Source organism: Phocoena phocoena, chromosome 9 (assembly GCF_963924675.1).
Source record: "Phocoena phocoena chromosome 9, mPhoPho1.1, whole genome shotgun sequence".
NCBI classification, from domain to species: Eukaryota; Metazoa; Chordata; class Mammalia; order Artiodactyla; family Phocoenidae; genus Phocoena; species Phocoena phocoena.
In genome coordinates, this window is record NC_089227.1 from 105,827,771 (window position 1) to 105,842,227 (window position 14,457).

The window sequence follows — 14,457 nt, forward strand, 5'->3', positions numbered from 1 at the left end:
CTACTGCTACTCTTGAGTCTTTGATACAGAAGCTGAGTTTAACTAATACACTTACTTAATCTCTGAAAAAGTAGCCATTCATTCCTAGAGGTTTACTGTAGCTCATCAGTTTCAATATACCCTCCTCCCCGCCTTTTAAACTTTCTAACATCACTGAAAACAAAATGAAACTTACAATTGATGACTTTAAGCGCCTGTTTTTGGGCAGATTACAGTGGAGTGGTAGTTATCACTGCCTTCATCAATTTATTTTGCTTATATTTTCCTTTTGTGTGTGCATGTGACATGATAAAAATCTATGTTTATCCTAAGTCTAAAAATTCTTTCAGTAAGTATAAAATAAAGACTATCAAACCTTAACTGGCACCTTACTTTCTTTCCTAGCAGTACATAAAATAATGGTGTACAGTCGTCCCTCAGCATCTGTGGGAGGTTGGTTCCAAGACCCCCCAGGATACCAAAATCCGAGGATGCTCAAATCCCATCTATAAAATGACCTGGTGTCATCCTCCATATAATTTAAGTCATCTCCAGATTACACATAATACCTAATAAAGTGTAAATGCTATGTAAATAGTTGCAAACACAATGTAATGCTGCTGTTTGGAACTTTATCTGTAGATTTTTTCAGGATATTTTCGATCCTCGGTTGGCTGAACCCGTGGATGCGAAACCTGCATCCTAAAATGGATGATGTTTTGGATTCTATGAAATAAGGTTAAATCAGTGACTAAGTTTTCTATCAGGACGCAATATTCAAAATGCATGAGCACAAGTAAGACACACAAGGTATAATGAAAATATAAGCGTTTAAGTCAGACTGTGTTGAATTTAAATCTTAGCTTTTTACCACTTGATTACTGAGATTTACGTATTTATTTGAACCTCAGTTTTCATATCTATAAAATGGGCATAATATCATTTCCAGAAGTCAGCTGTTAGGCTTAAATAATAGAATAGCAATTAAAAATATATATTATGCTCACTGGGCACTTTTACATGCATGTATTTAGTTAATGTACTCAACACTCCCACAGAGAAGAGTATCACTACCACTCTGAGTAACAAACCAGGGAGGACTCAGCAGCCTGCTGCAGGTCCCACTGACGAGCAGTTGTGCTGGGATTCAAGCCCAGACAGTCTAGCCTAACTGGAGAGCCTTCATTCTAACCATCACGCTCTGTGGGTCAATAATCTTCAGTTATTAAAGAGATGGTGAGCGAAGGCTATGGATATGATTCCTCCCAGTGTTTTGGTGAGGGTCAGGTTTTTTTTTTTTTAAACATCTTTATTGGAGAATAATTGTTTTACAATGGTGTGTTAGTTTCTGCTTTATAACAAAATGAATCAGCTATATGTATACATATATCCCCATATCCCCTCCCTCTTGCGTCTCCCTCCCACCCTCCCTATCCCACCCATCTAGGTGGTCACAAAGCACCGAGCTGATCTCCCTGTGCTATGCGGCTGCTTCCCACTAGCTATCTATTTTACATTTGGTAGTATATATAAGTCCGTGCCACTCTCTCACTTCGTCCCAGCTTACCCATCCCCCTCCCCGTGTCTTCAGGTCCATTCTCTACAGCTGCGTCTTTATCCCTGTCTTGCCCCTAGGTTCTTCAGAACCTTTTTGTTTGTTTGCTTTATAGATTCCATATATGTGTTAGCATACGGTATTTATTTTTCTCTTTCTGACTTACTTCACTCTGTATGACAGTCTCTAGGTCCATCCACCCCACTACAAGCAACTCAATTACGTTTCTTTTTATGGCTGAGTAATATTCCATTGTATATATGTGCCACATCTTCTTTATCCATTCATCTGTCAATGGACACTTGGGTTGCTTCCATGTCCTGGCTATTGTAAATAGAGCTGCAATGAACATTGTGGTACACGACTCTTTTTGAATTATGGTTTTCTCAGGGTATATGCCCAGTAGTGGGATTGCTGGGTCCTATTGGTAGTTCTATTTTTCGTTTTTTAAGGAACCTCCATACTGTTCTCCAGAGTGGCTGTAATAATTTACATTCCCACCAACAGTGCAAGAGGGTTCCCTTTTCTCCACACCCTCTCCAGCATTTATTGCTTGTAGATTTTTTGATGATGGCCATTCTGACTGGTGTGAGGTGATACCTCATTGTAGTTTTGATTTGCATTTCTCTAATGATTAGTGATGTTGAGCATCCTTTCATGTGTTTGTTGGCAATCTGTGTATCTTCTTTGGAGAAATGTCTATTTAGGTCTTTTGCCCATTTCTGGATTGAGTCGTTTGTTTTTTTGATATTGAGTTCATGCTTGTAAATTTTGCTCATGCTTGTAAATTTTGGAGATTAATCCTTTGTCAGTTGCTTCATTTGCAAATATTTGCAAATATTTTCTCCCATTCTGAGGGCTGTCTTTTCGTCTTGTTTATGGTTTCCTTTGCTGTGCAAAAGCTTTGAAGTTTCATTAGGTCCCATTTGTTTATTTTTGTTTTTATTTCCATTTCTCTAGGACATGGGTCAAAAAGGATCTTGCTGTGATTTATGTCATAGAGTGTCCTGCCTATGTTTTCCTCTAAGAGTTTTTTAGTGTCTGGCCTTACATTTAGGTCTTTAACCCATTCTGAGTTTATTTTTGTGTATGGTGTTAGGGAGTGTTCTAATTTCATTCTTTTACATGCAGCTGTCCAGGTTCCCCAGCACCACTTATTGAAGAGGCTGTCTTTCTTTTCTCCACTGTATATTCCTCCCTCCTTTATCAAAAATAAGGTGACCATATATGCGTGGGTTTATCTCTGGGCTTTCTATCTGAACAGGTATTTCGACTACTCTGCTAACTAACTAGTACTCCAAAGGAGTAGGCCACCTCACCTCCTCAGTGTGGGGTGGGGTTAAGGGCTTACTAAATGCTGCATCAAAGCAGAATGCTAGTCTTCTTCACTTTTGAAATTTAACTTATTCTGCTGGATGAAACTGATTAAAAACCATTCCTGATTCCTTTGGATAGAATTTTCTTAAAGCAACTACATTTAACCCCTCACCTCCCAAAATATTTAAGTTTACATGCTCAAAGAAATTAGAAAAAAATAATAAAACATTTGTAAGCCATAGAAAACCTTTAACAATTTAGCCAGAAAATACATGCTCATGTCGTTTTCAGGAGTGGAGCTTAGTTTTTAATATACCTCATTTAATGAGATTTAAAGCTTCTTAAAAGATCTTTCACCCAAACTAGCAGCACCAAAAGCCATGAGGTCACTGACTCAGAGACAGCCCTGACTCAGCATATTGGAAGAGGTGATTTTTTAATGGAAAGTCACAGGGCATACGTTTTAATCATAATCTAAAAACTGGTTAAGATTTTAAACAGAACTTTACTTCACCATTTTCACAAATTCAAATCCAATTAAAGTACAGATGATTTAAAACCACCTTAGATACTGCTGCCTAAGGCCAACAGGACAAAAGTCTAATTTACCATATTGGTCTTTTGTAAAGTTTATCGTCAAAATCGACTTAAATTCTTCTAACTACTAATTCTTTGACAACAAAAATAGGTTCTCCGCAACTAAACAAGTAACTACTCTATTACTTTGGGAAGAATTTGTCAATAAACCGATAAAGGTTAGAGCATCATCTCTTTCAATATGTTTTAATTAACTTTCGAAGGGAAAACTATTAGTTTACCTTTAAAGCTTTCTGAATTGCAGCCTTCTTCAAGACATCAGGGTTAAATTCTAATGGGTTACTCTTTCAAGTCAGAAGAAAATGAATACACCAAGGGTTAATAAAACATGCAATGAGGAGTTTATGTTAAGGTTAATGACATGAAAATTTACGAAAACAACAACAAAAAATCTTTAAACAAAAACCACCAAGAATTAAACAAAGAAACAGTATAAATCATTTGTAAAAGTATTCTTATTGCCCAAGATTTTATCTTAGACTAAACCTTTATAAATATCAAAACATATTTCCTTACCTTCTATGATTACTGTTCTTTTACTCCCCCACCCCTCCTGTCTTTGGGATTTGAAAAATCCAAGAGTGAAACTTGAGGAAAGGGTTCTATTTACTATCCTTTGCTTGAACCCCTAAAATATCAACCATTATTAACCTAAAGGTTTTACCTAAAGTACAAATGAATGGGCCACAGACGCCCCAACTGCTCTCAAACCAAATCATATTCTATAACACCAAACCCTACTTTTCCTCCTTCTGAACTTTACCTTCTAGTGGAAAACCACAGCAGAGATGGGACCCGATCTATTTCGTCCCCCATTCTTTTCCAAGCACAAAATGCAGAGGCTGATTAGATCACCTCAAAAGTTCCTCCTCGGGCTTCCCTGGTGGCGCAGTGGTTGAGAGTCTGCCTGCCGATGCAGGGGACGCGGGTTTGTGTCCCGGTCTGGGAAGATCCCACATGCCGCAGAGCGGCTGGGCCCGTGAGCCATGGCCGCTGAGCCTGCACGTCCGGAGCCTGTGCTCCACAACGGGAGAGGCCACAACAGTGAGAGGCCCGCGTATCGCAAAAAAAAAAAAAAAAAAAGTTCCTCCTCGCTTTAAAGTTCTATTATTACAGGTTTTATGTCCTACTTTTATTCATTTTTAAAAACTCATTACTTTCTTGCCCTCAAAAGGGCAAGACTGAGTTGTTTTGCAAGATCCTTTGAGGATTAACATTTAAGATGAAAAACTTGATCACTTCATCGAGTGATCACTTGATCACTTGAGTTGTAATTAACTTCAAATTGAATTCTATTCTTTATGAAGCAGCCTGAAACACCAGCCCCAGCAGATGCCCCTAGAGGGTGGGGCCGGGCTGGGAACTGCTGCCCTGAGCTGTGAGGACGGACCATCTGCGGGCATCAAGGAAACTCTCCTGTAGCTAACTTTGCAAGGATGTGACCTGTTCTGTGCACAGGTTATTCAAAGTGCATCAAGTGAAGTGAAACAAAGAGAGAAGCCATGGTGGGTGTCAGGGGTGCAAGAGGAGCCTGTGAGCATGGGCGTGGGAAGCTGCACTTGGTGAGGGCCCAGCGTGGCGCCTCCAGACATCACTGCACCGTCCACGCTTGGGCTGCTCACCGTAAGCGGGGGCAGTTAACAGTAACCTGCACTTTTTTAAACTGAGAGCTAAAATCACTTTCACAGAGCACCGAGAAGCATCACGCCCAAGGGTTTCCATGTTATACAGCCAACGTTTTTATGTATAAAGTGGACATTAGTGCAAACACCACTCCCCTCAGATAAACTCCATATACAGCACTATGAACTTACAAACTTAATGAAGTGGTAACAAATTCACTTTATACACGGATGGACCAGACAGGAGGGTGGAAAACGTGGGCTCTGGGTCACACAGCGGTGCTCAGATCCTGGCTCTGCGGCTTGCTAGTGGCAACCCTGGGTCTCTAATCTCAGTGCCTCATCTGAGAAAGGATCCTGCCAGCCTGAGACTCAATGAGTTGTGCACGCAGAGCCCTTGGAAAGTACTTGGGAAATGCATGTGGTCACGGAGGCCTCAGGGTCTGAAGCTGGCCTCCGGGGGTCAGAAATCACCCTCTTGTTCCTCTGGCCAAAAGGAGGAGGCCCGAGTGCTAAGGCCACAGGATAAAGAGGCCGTTCCCAGCTTGGGAGAAAGTCCTGCTGTGCTGAGGCTTCCAGACAGGACCACTGGTGGAAATGCACTGGTGAGGCTGAACATGAAGAGAGTTTTGAGCAGCAAAAGGTAAGAGAGCGACGGGCTGGCAGCAGCCCAAAACCTCTACTGGAAATAGCAACAGGCTCAGCCTTTAGGGACAACTGACAACTGATCTCACTTCACACTGACAATCAAAGGGGAGAAAAGTGATCAATCTATTCGAATTTATTTTGTAGGACATTTTGCCGATTCCTACACCTGAATCATCAAGCAGAGCATGTGGTTTTGGTAATGTGGGAGGAAAGTTAGTTTGGATAACCCAGCCACGTCTTAGCTAAATATTACAAAGCAATTTAAAAAATCCTGACACAAGTTCAGAAATATTTCCTTTAAAAGCAGCAGTTACAGAAAACACTAACTCATGCAGCTGAGCAAGACTGTCATTTACAGCAGCTTACAACACAGATTTCCACTAGGAAACACCTGGAAATGACAGAAAACAGCTGCTGATATGCATGACTGCCCTCATTCTGACCTCCCAGCAGGTGGGCAGGGGATGTGAGGAGACGCAACAGCAGCTCACCCACTCTTCAGGGGCTTGACTGTCCTCACCTATAAAGTGGGTCAATAATGCCTATTCTTTCAGTTTTGCTCTCCCCCTTCTTTTTTATTTTTTAAATAAAAATAAACTGAGAATGCATGCGGAAATAGAAATAACAAATTAAAATGAAACAAATGAACTTTAAGAATCTCACTAGTTATTGAATTAAATCAATAATTAGTTTCTAGACTAATGACTAAGCCATCGGTGGCTTTCTCTGACCCCAAAGCAAGTGAAAATAACTGCTAAAAGGACCAAGAAGAATGCCAGGAATCAAGGCACCAGAGCAAGGCCTCAGGGAAACATATGAGATGAAAATCAGCTTCCCAGATAAAGGCAGAAATGCTCAATTATCCACCCCAGGAAATTCTTTAAGTTCCTTAAAAGAAGTGAATCATAAACTCAACATGTTTTTGCACCCTAGGAGCTCTGGTTAAATGGGGAGGGAGAAGGCGCGTTTTCAGAGCAGCAGTGAGTTTCTGTCTTCACTGACTGTCCCCAAGGCCACGGGGGACTTCGTGGAAAGCGAAGCTCTGACACTTGTGTTTGGTCAGGAGGAGAAAGTAGATTTAAGGAAGTTTTTTGAAAGCTTGCAAAGAAATATTTACATCTCACATTGAGATGAACCGTAAGAAAATCCATTTTAATCATTATGGCTTCACTACATTTTCCTCAGATGATTTTTTTTTTTTTTTTTTAATTTTTTAAGGGCCAGGAGCAGCGTCAGAGCCCAAGGCTCCTCCATGGCTCATGGGGTTTGTCCACCTCGGTATCAGATGCAGTCACCAACATTAGTTACAGCAGTGTTACGTTTCACAAAACAAGCACGAAAGAAACATGCCCAGTAACTGAAATCATGCAAGAAACTGGAAAAGCATGCACATCATTCCACCACTGAGCAGATGGCATTGAAGTTCCAGTCCACATTCTAGCAGTCTCCACCAAACAGAAGGAAGGAAGAACACTGAGAACTCACAAATAGTGCTCTACAGACTGAGGCAGTATTTTCACAAAACACTAGTCCCGACGCTCGCCTCTCTTTTAAGTAGCCACACCCAAAGTTTCCCTCGTAGATACTCTTGGGAAAATGGAAATGGGAGAAGAAAGCAAAGAATGGTGGATTGTGGTCAATGAAGGCACAAGAGCACTAATAACCAGGATGCAACAGGCAGAGTCAAAGAATCACGCAGAAACGCAGGAGACGGCACGCACTCCCGTGGAGACAGGCCCAACCGGGCAGCGGTTTTGTAAAGATCCTTTGCCTTTGACGGCCAGAGCATACCTTCATGCACAAAGTGCCCTTTTAACAGAAGGTTGTACAATCACTTTTCTGTCTTTTGCTTACATGACGTTATTCAATTTTAATTTAATGTGACAAAACATACAGTTCTAAAGAGAGGCCAATTCCCCACCACTTTGCTCTATATCCTAAAATACATAACAAATTCACTTCCATCAGGCATTATGAAAGACTTTAAAACATTATTGTGGTTAAAAGCAAAAAGTTCTACCGTACAAGTAATTCTGCAGAAAGGTTAAACCTTCACTGAAAGAAAGAGTACAATTATATACATTTATACACACAATTGTTACATCTTCCCAATATGAAAAAAATACATGATCAGATTTTAATCGTTAAAAACTTTAAATAAAACATAGAGATGCCCAAAATACATTGACTCTGCTTGTGAACAAAGCCCAAGTAATGCACAATTTTAAACCCTTGAGAGGTGCTAAACAGAATCAGGGTGTGCATTTCACGAGGTAAAGGAACAGCATGGTGCGATCACAGTGAGGTGAGATGCCCAGACGTCCACCCGCATCAAGGACACACCCTGGGGGACTGTCTACAGGTGCACTTGGGTGACCTGGAACCAGTATCATTTCAGGAGGAAACACCTTTCATCTGGAGGTAGCTGTCTTTCTTTCAACAAAACTGGCCTCCAACAGTGAAATGGAACAAGGAAGGCCATCTATTGAACAAGTGAATAGGCACTCAAAACACATTATCAGGGCTTCCCTGGTGGCGCAGTGGTTGAGAGTCCGCCTGCCGATGCAGGGGACATGGGTTCGTGCTCCGGTCTGGGAAGATCCCACATGCCGCGGAGCGGCTGGGCCCATGAGCCATGGCCGCTGGGCCCACACGTCCGGAGCCTGTCTCCGCAACGGGAGAGGCCACAACAGTGAGAGGCCCGCGTACCGCAAAACAAAAACAAAAAGAAAACCAAGCAAAAAAAAACATTATCAAAACGATAAACACTGATCACGAGCACACTAGCCTCATTGTGGAGGCGAGCATCACACCAGGGCTTGATCGACCCTTCTCCACGCTTCTAGTCGTTGTCTATAAAAACTGTTCTCTACAGTTTTTCTAAGAGTGAAATGACTCTGACGCCCACGAGGAGAGGCACTGCTCTGGGCCAGAAGCCGTGTGTGCAGGGGATCACCCAACGCTGCCCCGTCACCCTGCTGTGCCACTTCCAGGATGATGCCAAAGGGATATAATTTTCATCTTTAGGTACTACATTTTAATAATTAGTGATTCTCTACAGAAAATCTTCTTCTCTAACTACTAGGTGTATTCTTTTCCTATGTACTGGAGATTTCTTCTTAAAACACGTAAGATAATTCTGACCATCCTGGATAAACCAATAAGATGTAAACATAAAATTACACTCATGGAGGAAATGTACACATATCCCTCTCCACTGCTGCTCTCTTGGACTGAAGTGAAAACACAGCAACAAGAATGGGGACACGGCGTGGGCGCGGCTGAACACAGCAGGATCCACTGCCAGGAAACAAGCACCCAGTGGGCTCTCTCGGAGGCACCTACCGGGAGGTTCCTGGCTGAGTCCAAGTACAAGACGAGCAGCGAGGAGGACAGCCCGTCATTGGCTTGATCTTTGTCAGCTCTGATGTCTGTCAGCACCTACAAGGAAAGGAAAAAGCTTCAGTAGGTGGGTTTCCAAGGTTCCTGACTATTTCTTCCTGATTATGTCTATAATCCTCAAGAAAATAAGAAAAGTGGAGAAATAAGCATCTGATATATGCAATACAGAGAGAATGAACATAAGATTCTATTCAGATCAATCAAACGAAGCACTCGGGTCACCTGTGGCTCTTCAAATCCCTATACAATAACCAAGCACAAAATTTAAAGATCTCATAAAACAGGTGAGAATGACCTGTAAACTCCATTATCTCTAATTTATCCCTGGTACTACTGTAGTGATTTACAGCACAGGAGTCAAAATGATTGCTGTATTTTTTTTAAGTGAGCAGCAGCACAGTTTAAAGGTACTAATCTTAGCGATCAGGAGTGCAGGCTGTCATGGGACCCCATCCAGCACCTTCTCAAGGTTTGAAGCGTCTGGCATGAGCGTGAGCCACTCCAGTTTCAAATGCAGCTTTCCTCTGAGGACCTCGTCCAGGGTGAACCACTGCAGAGAAAGCAAGACAGTTCAGCCAAAGTCCTCCTGGATCAGACACGCAAACTGTTGAACAGTCTCCACAAACGCAGAAGGCCTGAGTCCTGCCACCTTTAGCTCCAGGCCTGAGAACCGGCTGCTGGCCCCAGACACCGACAGCAGTGGCCGCTTTGCGTGTCTTAACTCACTGACTCCCAATTCCACCCCCAATTCACACTCAAGGACTCAAATGTCCTCTTATACCACCCAACACTGTCGGGCTTTTACGTATGGACTTCCATAGAATTTATGGGCCAAGAGAGAATATAACATTGATCCCAAGTCTGAATTTCAATATCAGACACATTAACAGGTCTGTTTTTCCTCATCACTATATACTAATAATTAGTATACACTTGTTTCAGCTTAAAAGCCACAAAGCAATTAATCGAGGATGGGCCCCAAACACTCAGTATTAAGAAGAGACTGCCCCGAGTGCAGGGCTTTGTCTGCTCTGCCCGTCACTGCACACAGCACCTGGCACACAACATGATAACCTGCAGATACCTGTTGAGTGTGTGCTGGCGTGCATGGGAAGGGAAACATGTTACTTTGAAAGCAGATCTCAGCAGTGATTTGGTTAATTACGCTTTACTTATCCAAATCTTACCCATCTTTTAGAAGCCACCACAAACTTCCTTTTTTATCCTTTTTATTCTGATAGCAATATCTTGCTTGAAGTACGTCTGCTGCTGTCAATTCACACTGTATTTGTGGGTATCTTTCATGGGACAATTTCTCACCAACGGCACTGTGCCAGCTCTGCTGTGAACTCCAACTATCTTTAAAATGCCTGTTATTGGGGAGTTTCTCCCAGATTCTGCCCTGACTCCGAAGGAGAGCGTGCCTGCCTGAAACAAAGTTGGTGTGTGTTTGGATCCTCAGGAATTTCGAGTGTCTGGTAGGTGCTGACTTCTTTTCACTTTGCTGTTACTAGAAGGCCTAAGTCCTCAACGTCTGTGAGCAGATGTTAAGTTCTCAGACCATCAGGTGGCGGTGGCAACACTCATGAAATAGAACAGTACTCAAAGGAAACTTACTTCATCTAAAAGGCGCTCCTTTTCAACTTCAATAAGATCAAGCATAAGACTATAGAGATAACAATACAACAACTTTAGAACATAGAAACACACTTCTTACAACTGAAACAACCTTAAGCATTAGTCTATGAAAAGGTACTCCAGAAATGCAACAAAAGGCTAGTTTGTCAAGAAACAGACTCCTTCCAAAAGCTTCCCCAAGCTTCCACCCATGAGAGTGAAGCGAGGTAGGGAAGAGCGGGGAGGTAGGAACACTTGGCGAGGCACAGCTGCGGTCAGAGCTGGGAGGGCTGGTCTTCCCCACACGGAGCTGCTCACACGCACCCCAAATGTGCAGGCATATTCCGCCCTGGGCCTGGCATGCCCTCCGAGCTGCTGCCCATCGCTCTGGCTCAGCCACCTGCGCGCTCAGTTAGGCCTTGACTGCCTCCCCAGACTCGCTCCTCAGCTCTGACCAGCGTCTCTGTGGCCGCAGAGGCCTCTGCCTCATACTCGGCATGTCCCCGACAGCCCGTTGCATTTCCCCCAATAATCCTGCACTGCTGGGAGCATGCAGCCGGCCCCCCAAGCCAGAGACGACCAGGACGGGACAGTGACACCCCCTTCTTCTGCAGCCACCCCTCCTCTCTGCCCCCGAGCTCTGCCCCAGGTCAGACCTGACATCTCTCTCCTGATCTATCCCAACAGCCTCCTGAAGGCCGGCCAGTCCCCACTCTCAATCCCTGATAACCTAACAGTGGCTTTACTGGAATGCAGGTCTGATCTGTTCACTGCCTTGCTTGAAATCTTTTGGTTGCTCCTCATTAAACTGTCTCATGAATGAATTCTGAGGTCACAGCCTAACACACAGCCCATTCTTGATGAAGCCAGACCTGTCCAATGTCATCTATCCTTATATCTTTTTTGCCACAAGAAATTCAGTTAAATAATAAAGATTAGGCTAAAGTGTGTTTTTTGGTATTTTTTTCAGCTGTATAGGTTGTTCAATTTAAGCAAACAGGTCAGTATTTGCTTTTCCAGTATACAGGCACAATATAAATTACTATCTACTCCCCGCCCCCATAACCCAATAACAAATCAAAAGTTAAAAAACCTGTTTCTATAACCTAGCGCACACCTGCCTGCGTGGTGTAGAGGCTGGAGAGCTGGGCTGGATTGGGGGCCACGCATGGCTGCTGAGCACTTAAAATGGGGCAGCACAACTAAGAAAATGAATTTTAAATTTTGCTTAACTTTAATCAATTTAATTTAAATAGCAACATGTGGCTGCTATGATGGACACAGATCTAGCAGCTTTCCTTTTCTTACTCAAATGTGAATGTTTTAGGAACAAAACGTGTTTTAAGAAATCTAAGGTGAAGCAACGCTACATCTAAGAGCCATTTTAACATACACATAACATGTACGTAATCCTGTTTTTGAAGTTATATTACATGTTTAACAGTGATTATCAAAGAAAAAGAGTCTACGCTCTCCTCAGTCACGAAGGATTTACCTTCCAAGGAAGTCGTCCTTGTCTGGGTCTTCGTCAAAGAGCTCGATCTCTAATTCTTGTCCGGGATGTTCATAGACCAGAGCCTGAAAGGTAGCAGCTCACAGTTATCTCACATTCACTAGTATCGTGTCTACTGAGTACGTGACTGCAGTCAGCGGCAGCAGCTGCACAGCACTGAGGTCCCCGCGGCCGGACCCGACACACTTCTGAATGGCAGGGTCCCTGCTAGGGACCTGTATCCACGCACACGGCCATGGGCCACTGCGCCTTGTCCCCAGTTACCGGGGGCCACAAGCTTGGATGTCTCTCCGCTCCGGCAGCGGCCCCGGTCAGTGCTGGCTGCAGGGTGGCCGCAAGTGCCCCACTCACCACTACTCCAAGATTGAGAGATTTGGCAACAGACCAGGCTGGGAGGACGGGAAGCTGATGGGTATAAACTGCACCACTTCTCAGTTCTTTCCAAACCGCATACCTTGTGATGCAGCAATTCCACTCTGAGGAGCGTAACGTGGGGAAAACTTGGCCAAATGCAGAAAACCCATGACACTCATACAGCACTGGTTACAATGAACCCAAAAGCCCAGATCTCTCTGAGTAAAAACATGATGGTACCTACTCAAGTGAACAGTTATATTTATTGACATGTAGAGATGTCCAGATGTATTAAATGAAAATTTACAAAACAGTAAATAATCAACCTCATTTTGGAATACGTTTATGTGTATTAAGGGCTAATTATTTACTGTGATAGCTTGATGCGATTAAGGTTTAAAATTTTGTGTGAGGTAGGGATACAAGGTACAATAGTTTTAAAAATGGAAAATGAAAGCAAAGAGAATTGAGATTACCCTGAACTAAATAAGCACACCACGACCCCGCAGCAGGAGTGAAACAGGAACGTGGAGGGGGACGGCAGCAGCACCCACTCCCTCACCTCATACACCTCGTTCCACTTTGGACTGAGGTTCTCCTTGATGACCTTGCTTTGGAAGATTTGGTTGCCAACTCGAATCACTCCATAGGGGTCTGACTTCCCCTTGACAAGTCCCTTAAGGTAAGTGTCTTTTCCCTGAAGATCCTGAGCTTCAATAAAGTGTATCCTCAGGACACCCTGGAAAGAAGGAAGACAGAGCAGACTGCTCACTGGCTCACCCAACAGACACGGAGCGAAGCCTGTGCACAGGGACCAGGCAGCTCCTCCTCCCTGAGCAAAAAAGGCAAACACGTGATGCCAGGAGCAGCACAATGGGGTTCCAGGGGTCTGACCGGAGCCAGAGACAGGAGGGGCTAGCGTGAGCCACCACCTCTTGCAGACTTCTCCTGGGACGGGGTGGTCCCAGAGCGGCACTGTGCCCCAGGGACCCCAGGAGCCCAACTTGGGCAGGGCAGGACGGCAGGAGGTCAGATGGCACAGGGCCTCATGGGTCAGCAAACAATCCTGTGTTTCGGTAGTTGTAACATTAGTGGTAACTGCAGTGATAACAAGTGATAACTGGCACTACAGGATGCACAAGACTGTTCCTAAGTCCTTGATATGCAATTACTTCACTGAATTTTTACAAGAATCCTGTGAAATACTGTCATTAAACCTATTTTATGGATAGGAAACTGAAAATCTGAGATACATATGACTCACAGACTTAACAGAGTTATCTTTTTCAAAAATGTTGTTTAATTGATAAAATTGAAAACCTCCACTCATATTTCTTTCAAGGCAAACACAACCTGTAAAGTTACCTTTAGGAGGGTAGCATTCTACACCACAAAACACTTTTAAAAAAATTACCAGGTAGTATTTCTGAACCAACCAGCATAGAAAGATCGACATTGTTACAGATAAATACGCTTTTAAAACCGTAACAAAACAAAATCCCTGGCTTATATTTTCACAGGTCTAAAGCTTAGATAATGTGGCAACAAACATATCTGAGCAGCAGGGAGGCTGGATCCGGGCAGGCTTAGATGGTCACCTGTGCTCAGAGAATACAAAGCCTAATGGCCTAGGAGCACGGGGATTTCTATGTGAAAAGGCAGGCCTGCGTTTCCAGAGATGAGAATCCTAAGTTAAGGGAAAAAAGGCATCCCTGTCTCACACACGACGTCCCATCACATCTGGTGAATGCCAGCAATGTAACTAGTTTGGGCATGAGTGACTGGGGTGTTGTTACTTGAAGAAATACAGGAGTGCTCACGCACGTTTGTTGGTTTGTGCACTGTTACTGAGA

The 14,457-nt window shown here is 43.5% G+C and overlaps 1 protein-coding gene across 2 annotated transcripts in view; it reads right to left on the bottom strand.

Moving 5' to 3' along the window:
- Window positions 1–14,457, bottom strand: part of ESYT2 (extended synaptotagmin 2) — a 71,927-nt gene that overhangs the window by 10,353 nt on the left and 47,117 nt on the right. Inside the window, exons 9-14 of one of the 2 annotated variants that reach the window (XM_065883830.1) lie at window positions 13,167–13,343; window positions 12,233–12,315; window positions 10,738–10,786; window positions 9,581–9,670; window positions 9,064–9,159; window positions 3,670–3,732 (exon numbers count right to left, since the gene is read on the bottom strand). In XM_065883830.1, coding sequence (XP_065739902.1) covers window positions 3,670–3,732; window positions 9,064–9,159; window positions 9,581–9,670; window positions 10,738–10,786; window positions 12,233–12,315; window positions 13,167–13,343 — 558 coding nt within the window. The remainder of the gene's footprint in view (window positions 1–3,669; window positions 3,733–9,063; window positions 9,160–9,580; window positions 9,671–10,737; window positions 10,787–12,232; window positions 12,316–13,166; window positions 13,344–14,457) is intronic. The other variant, XM_065883831.1, reaches the window with a different exon arrangement.